The sequence below is a fragment of the Empidonax traillii genome, unplaced genomic scaffold (genome assembly GCF_003031625.1).
Source record: "Empidonax traillii isolate 1590-97213 ecotype Southwest subspecies unplaced genomic scaffold, ASM303162v1 scaffold17:size2698205, whole genome shotgun sequence".
Taxonomy (NCBI): domain Eukaryota; kingdom Metazoa; phylum Chordata; class Aves; order Passeriformes; family Tyrannidae; genus Empidonax; species Empidonax traillii.
The window spans coordinates 2,082,236-2,089,465 of NW_020955210.1; the positions used below are offsets into that span (position 1 = coordinate 2,082,236).

The window sequence follows — 7,230 nt, forward strand, 5'->3', positions numbered from 1 at the left end:
TTTTAAGTTAATGCACCCACAAGATGTAGCATATCTGCGAAGGCATTGGAGAGAGGGGGAGGGGAGGGGCCGGGAGACTTTAAATGGGCTTTTTGGTGGTTGCTTGTTTAAATAAAATATAGAACGAGACTTGTCATTTAATCCCTCAAAAGGGATGACTTACAAATATCGATGCTGTTGGAAAATGCAAGGGGTTTAATTTTCTTGCTTTTAGTCCAAACAAAGCTCTGGTGGTGTCTGTGCGCGATCAATCTTGGCCGCCAAAAGGTTTGACAGCTTACTGGCCCTTAAGAACACATTTAAAGCTTCTTGGTCTTTCCAAGATCAAATGTGACCGAGAAAAGAGGCAGAGCAAGAAAAGCAAGTAAACAAGGCAAAAAGCTGCTTTTAAAATATGCTGGCAGAGGACTGAGCTGCTGGGAAAAGTCCAGTTTTATTTTGCTTCTTGGTGCCTACGCTGGGGTCGGGCTTTTCTTTTTCTTTTCTTTAATTTTTTTTCCCCTCTGGAAAATATTGGGATTAACAGCAGGATGACAAATAATAAAGAGAGAGGTTTGGACTTTAACCAGGCTTTGTGAGTAAAACCTGTGTGGGTGTTTCTATTCTGCACATTTGTTTCTTGTGGTTAGTCTAATACAAAAACCACCTGGAACAAAATCTTTGGAGAGAGGACTCAAAATTCTTGGGGAAATCAATTACTGCTGCCTCCAGAGGGATTTTTTAATCGGTCGACTCTTAAATGCAAAATTACAAATTCTTATGTGCAACCTAGAGTGTCCGAAGACCTGATTTAATACTGTGTATGGAAAGAAGGGGACAAAATCGCCTGTATTTTTCTTTCTTCGGGTAGGAGGGGAGTGAAACGCCAAATTCCTTCTTTTTGAGCATTTTCCTTAATGTAACTCGTGGTGCTAAAGGAACCACGCAGTAAGTATCGTGACTGTACCGTTACCTTTTGTTGTATCTAACCTAACTGATTCGAGAGGTGGGGGGGCGGCTTGCTCCTTTGAAACGAGCAATGTCTTGCAATGTGGCAAAAATCCTTCCTTCGCCTACAAAAATAATAATCAGTCGTTGGTCTGCACTGGGTAGTAATCAGTTTTCAATGAAAAATATCAGCCTACGTAGCCTTTCCTTCCACGGTTACATGTCTACATTTACAATAAACAGCACGGTATAAATCTATTTGCTCTTCTTTTCTTTGACTGAGCACGTTTTATCTATTTATGAAGAAAAGCTCTGTATAGATTCACGGATGCATGACAATGTTTCAGCATCAGGCAAGGATGGTTCTGGGAACAAGATAAAGCCCAAAGATTAATAATATTTCAGTAGGAGACCAAAATGGCGACATTTTTTTCTGGGCTCTAAAAGGTACAGATGGTGAACAGCGTGCATTATTATCTACACAGCATTGGAATATGTCTTTATAAACGTGCCGGGGTATATTTTACCTATTTTATTAGGGTCCATTTTGATTTATCTTTCAAGTTTCAATCTGAAAATTATGGACATTTCTCCTGAAAGGAAGAAAAATCGGATTAAAACACAAGCTTGCGGGTTTCTCCCTTCTACCTCGAGACGATTCGGACCGGAGACCCCTACGGGTGCCCGTTTGGGGATGGGACAGTCGCCCTTCTACAGTACCGTGCCCCCCTCCTGGGATACAAACACACACATCCACCCTCCCACGAGGGAAGAAAGGGAACACAAGGCTCCCCTCCCCCACAGCTTCAGGCTGCGGTGGGAGGAAAGACGGCTCAGCAAGAATGAAACAAGCCCCAAATAAAACAATAAAAATATTAATTATTAAAAAATTAAAAAAAAATTCCACTTCTTTCAGGAAAAAACGACGGCGGGGATGGCGGGTGGAAGGAGGAGCAGAGGGCACATCCACACCCCAGCCGCATTCGCGGTTAGGCCGGACCCTGCTTCCACCACACCACAGCTTCCCAGCGCTGGCGGGGCTCTGGAGCCCCGGCTCCCGGCTCCCCTCTTTCCACAGCGTGCCAGCCCAAGGTCCAGGTGGTCCCTCCGCGCCAACACCCACTCAGAGTTTTATCCTAAGCTCTGCTCCCGTGTGCTTCACACACACCTTTGTACACACACACGCGCACACACCCCCGATGGCCTCCGAGCGCTGCTCCGCCGCCGGTGCCGCCCCAGACCCCGTGGGGAGGGGGCGATCCGCGCCCGCCTGCCCTCCGCGCTGGGCGGGCACCGCGCAGCGGGTGCGGGAGGAGGCAGCAGCCGCGAGCCCTGAAACCCCGCTGGACGAAAGGAAAAAAAAAAAAAAAAGAGAGAGACACACAGGGAAAAGGGAGAGGAAAAGAAAACTCTCGCTCCCCGCCTATGAAATGCTGTAAAGGCATCGCGGGGCCCTTCGGGTGGGCGATCAGATCCTCGTGTGAGTTTACAGGCGAGTTTCCTATCTCCCCACGTCATGAAGGGCTCTCCCTTCCCCTGCGCTGTGAAGAACATGTTCTTAACTCTTTCTTATTCAGAATAAAAACTTTATTTTTTTTTCTTCCAGAACGTGAGCAGCAAGGAATGTATAACTTTCAAAACAAATCTAGCCTTTTCAGCTTCACGTGCTTTTTGTCTAGCTGGATGTTACAAGCATAAAGTATTCAAACCTTGACCTTTTTTGCCAGATTTTATTGCATCGTCATCATCATCGTTATCACCATTTTTAATAAAAGGAGTTACTAGTTTCCTTTCAAATGATATTTCCAACACGTGCCTATATGCCATCTAACATATGGCCAGGTAAATACCGCCTGAATATTCAGGGTACAGATTTTTTATATATATATAAATATGAACAAATGGGGATAAATAAAATTTTAAACACTTAGATTATTCAATGTTTGAAAAAAAAAATAAATAAATCTGAATGTTCACCAGCATACACACATTGAAAGACTTACACGTATCAATAACTGTCCAGGGAGGCCCTGTCCAAGCGCTTGTGATGTCTTTCTTGCTATTTAAAAGAAGTGCAATAAAAAAAATTGCTTCCCCGTGGGATCAATCATGTACGAACAAATTCACATTTAAGAATTCCTTTTATAGAAAATTTGTTCATATACCCTGTTTTGATAAAAGTGTAGAAGGTAAAGTATAAAGCCTCTGCATACTCCCAAAGTGAGACACAAGGCTACAGTTCAAGAAGATAAATATCCACTAGTGAAACTATAGAGCAATTCAAGCAACAAATATTGCTACGTCACATAAACTAGAAAACGCTTTTACCAAAGGAAACAAACCAAACCAAAATGAACAAAAGAAACAAGAAGGGGAGAGGAGGGCACATGGTGGGGGGAGGAGAAAGAGAAGGGAAGGGATGAGTACTTTCCAAAACTTGGGGGCTTGGTGCTCCACTTAGTGACTCCTGTCTCTTACAGATGGGTGAGTTTGGGCGCTTCCTGAATTCTTCCCTGAGAAGGATGGTGAGCAGTAAGGTCTGTGTATGTTGGATGTGGATCACAAGGTCCATGGTGGTGATTGTTGCCCATTGGCCCAGCCCCGCTGTAGTCCATGTTGGCAGAGGGAGGATGAGGGAGATGAGTTAGACCAAAGATGGAAGGCCCAGAACTGGTCATGGTCTCCACGTAGTTGCCCCCTACATAGACGGGGCTTCCCTGTATATGTGGATTCCCATAACCGTTGCCTTGAAGAGGATGAGTATCGTATTCAGGTGTTACAGCTGCCGTTCCCGTGTATCTCTTTTGAGGAGGTGGACAATTATTAAGAGGAGTGGTATACGATGCAGGGATGCCATAGGTGTTTTGATGAGGCTTGTTAAATGGTGGAGGCGACTGGGGCTCATAGGGGACGCTGTTTACTAAGGAATGCATAGAGTTTAGATATCCCCCAGCAGCTGGAGGGACAGGGCTTCTGCTTGGGGACTGTCCTCCTGAAGAGGTCATCATGCCCTTGCCCTTTTGATCCTTTTTGTATTTCATTCTGCGGTTTTGAAACCAGATTTTGATCTGTCTTTCTGTGAGATTGAGCAAATTAGCCATTTCTACCCTTCGTGGCCTGCAAAGGTACCTATTGAAGTGGAACTCCTTTTCCAGTTCTACCAGCTGGGCACTTGTGTAAGCTGTACGGGCTCGCTTAGAGGAGGCTTGCCCCGGAGGGCTTTTATCACCAGCACAGCTCTCACCTATGTAAATCACACAAAGAACACAATCAGCATGGCAAACCTAGACATGGCAACACGAGGAAATGGCCAACACCACCAGCACAAGGGGAGTCCAGCTCTCAAGCTCAAGATGTATGCCCATGTGTGCAATGAATACTCTTCCATGGCATGAGCTCAATTGTGCCAAGCAACAAGCATCAGAAGACTTCCTTCACCTCATTAGTGTCACTATACGACTAAACTTGCTTCCTTTAAGAAGGACAGCATGCAATGTATCTTGAACTTGGCATAAAGGAGCAAGAAAGGTTTAGGGAAACACAGTGAGGTTTAGAAAGTCTGAAGGTGAACCTATGGCTCTGCTAACATAGTGTGATCAGAGTCTTCAAGAACTAGATGTTCTCCATTGCTGTAAAGACCTGCAGCTCTCTTTTTCTGAAAACCATGTAATATACCATTTCATATATATATATATATATATATATATATATATATATATATACATATATGCTAGAAATGCCTGAAAATTAGGTATTCATGGTTTAAAATTTTAACATAAAAACATAGAATTGACAGTATAGTGTTTTTATCACATCTAGTGTGTAGCATAAACATATGGTAGCGATTGGGAGGTATAATATGGTGGCTAGGCTTGCAGGTATGCATACAGATATATTTAAATGTTACTGCTTTTTAATAAAATAAATACATGATATGGAAAGCTGTAAACAGCAGTGTTACCATGACTTTAAAAAGCAGACTGGCAAAGACCACTGTTGAAGTTTTGGACTCTATTTCCAAGGCACATTTAAGTGAAAAAGAGGAAGAAGTCAGAATAAACCCAACTCCTGGGCATTGGAGCTAGCACTGGTGTTATCAATTTAGGTTTCCTTCAGTAATAAAAGCATTGATATACACTTCCGTCCCTCAAATAATGTTTTATGTGCTGAAGTTTATGGCACTCCAGAATGATTTCTGTTTACCAGGTTTGTAACTTTGCCAATCAGCTTATTAAAATAGGAAGAGGTTCTGACTGCATGCAGGGCATTGATCCTGTCTGCATGTGATTATGAGCTATTTTATTCCCGTTACACTTCAGCAGAGATAGGTCACTGTCTTATTAATCTAACAGCACCATGCCAACAAAGTACTCAGGATAAGCCTCTGGCTTAAGGCCTGGGCTGCTCCACACTGACATGATTTACTGGAGGGAGGATTACCTAGGAAATGCAATAGATGCAGGAGGGCACAAGTGGTTCAGCCACTAGGAAGTAAAGTCAATTCGGATCCATTCTGCAAGGCTGGAAAAGTTTTGCATGGGGTGACTTGTTCACTGACTCCCCTCAGTGAATAAGCTGAGTGATAGCAATCCCATTCCAAAAGCTTAAGGGGGTCAACTCAGAGAGCAAAAACGACCCCACCCTCCCTTCCCTAAACTGAAGGTGGGTAGAGACAGCCCTCCTCCCTACCAGATGCACAGCCAGCCCAGGGGTACCCAGGGAGAGGGAGAGCATCTTTCATACCTGAACTGGAACTGCTGGTTTTTTGCTTTGTGTTTTGACGAGACTCTTTCATCCACGGGAATATCTGTTTGGACACGGTGGGTGAGTTAAGAGCTGGGCTCTTGGTGGGGTTGGCTGGGGCAGGGTTGCTGCTGGCATTTTGAGATGGTGAGGTGGAGGATGGAGGTGGAGGTTGAGCCTGCTGGGCTGGAGGAGGCTGCGGTGGAGCCTGTGGGTCAGCGAGGCCAGGAGGCTGGAGAGGCTGGCTGGGGAGGGTCCTCATGCAACTCTCACTGATGTCATTGGCCTTGTGGTGGGACACAGAACTGCCAGGGGACTGGAGGGAGCACGCGGGGCGGTGGTACTCAGTTTCCACAAGTGATGAAGATGGAGGATATTGCTGCTGACTCGCATTATAAGTGAAACCATTTGCTCCTTGGTAGGGGTAGGCACCATAGATTGCAGAGCTGTCGTAGTAGGTCGCTTTTTGCATTTCGTTGTTTCCCAATATTTATTTCGCAAACTGACAGGGTCTTGACACCCTTGGAGAATAACATTGGCACCCCTCTGTCACGTGGCGCTCTTCCTCCAATGGCCTCTCCAGACAGACCTGGGGTGTGGGGAGAGCAGAGCAGGGTGAAGAAATGGTACAAATCCATCTTACTTTCAATAGCTAAGTGACATGAAAGCCATAAAAGAAAAAGTGGTCAGCAATATTTAGCAGCATGACTTGGCCTCAGGCGCAGAGCATTTACTGGCAGCTACAAATATGTGCTTTGCTGCACAGGGATATAGGCTTTCTAGGGGTTTATATTTATTTATTTATTTATTCTTAAGAAATAGAGCAAGGGGGTTGATCGTTTATCACCAAGAGGCTGTTTTAATACTGGTCGCTGAGATAAGGGTGATCGAGGAATCTGTAATAGGAAGGGGATGAGCTCTCACTTCATTCCAACTCTAAGATCACACTCTCTCCTGCAACCAATGTCGTTTTATTTTTAGCCTTTCTCTCGTGGTTACGGCTCTCTATACAACTTCAAAGAAATACGTGAGATTGTTTCTGTCTACGTGTGGCAGGGGGCAGGAGCAGGGTGGAAAGGTTTCCTGGGCAGGGATATGTAAACACCCCTATTCCAAGTGATGGATTTTAGCTTGTCTATGAAATGCTAGATAGGAAAATAAACAAAACACCTTCTCCCCTCCGTGCCTGCACCCTAACCCGAGATGGCCAGGTCAAGCACCCCGGCAGTAGCAGTTTCTACGCAGACGAGCCCCGATCGACGCCCGAAGCGGCTCCCTCTCAGCCCCGGAGTGCTCGAGCCCTCCTCTGGGGTCTGGAGCCTCAACTGCACCCTTCGCAGAGCAAAGCCCCTTCTGCGAGGCCAGCAGGGGCAAGTTGGGAGCTTTGCCCGTGGTTGTTTTTTGGCTTTTTTTTTTTTTTTCCCAGCAGTTATTTTCAAGACACTAACTTTTCGTGGAATCAGCCAGATCCTACCTGTTAAAACATGATGGATTGGGGGAAAAAAAACACCAGGAACCTGAAAAACCAGCGTTCATCTCCATGACCACGGCTTGAACTTT

At 45.2% G+C, this 7,230-nt stretch overlaps 1 protein-coding gene across 4 annotated transcripts in view; it reads right to left on the reverse strand.

The window, feature by feature from the left end:
* Positions 1-2,395: 2,395 nt before the first annotated feature.
* The window catches only part of HOXA3 (homeobox A3), a 16,356-nt gene continuing 11,521 nt past the window's right edge, over positions 2,396-7,230 (reverse strand). For 3 of the 4 annotated variants that reach the window (XM_027896353.1, XM_027896369.1, XM_027896361.1), the window contains exons 2-3: positions 5,671-6,259; positions 2,396-4,171 (exon numbers count right to left, since the gene is read on the reverse strand). In XM_027896353.1, coding sequence (XP_027752154.1) covers positions 3,402-4,171; positions 5,671-6,142 — 1,242 coding nt within the window. In that variant the 5' untranslated portion in view covers positions 6,143-6,259 and the 3' untranslated portion in view covers positions 2,396-3,401. Of the gene's footprint in view, positions 4,172-5,670; positions 6,260-7,144; positions 7,227-7,230 lie in introns of all 4 variants that reach the window. The other variant, XM_027896344.1, reaches the window with a different exon arrangement.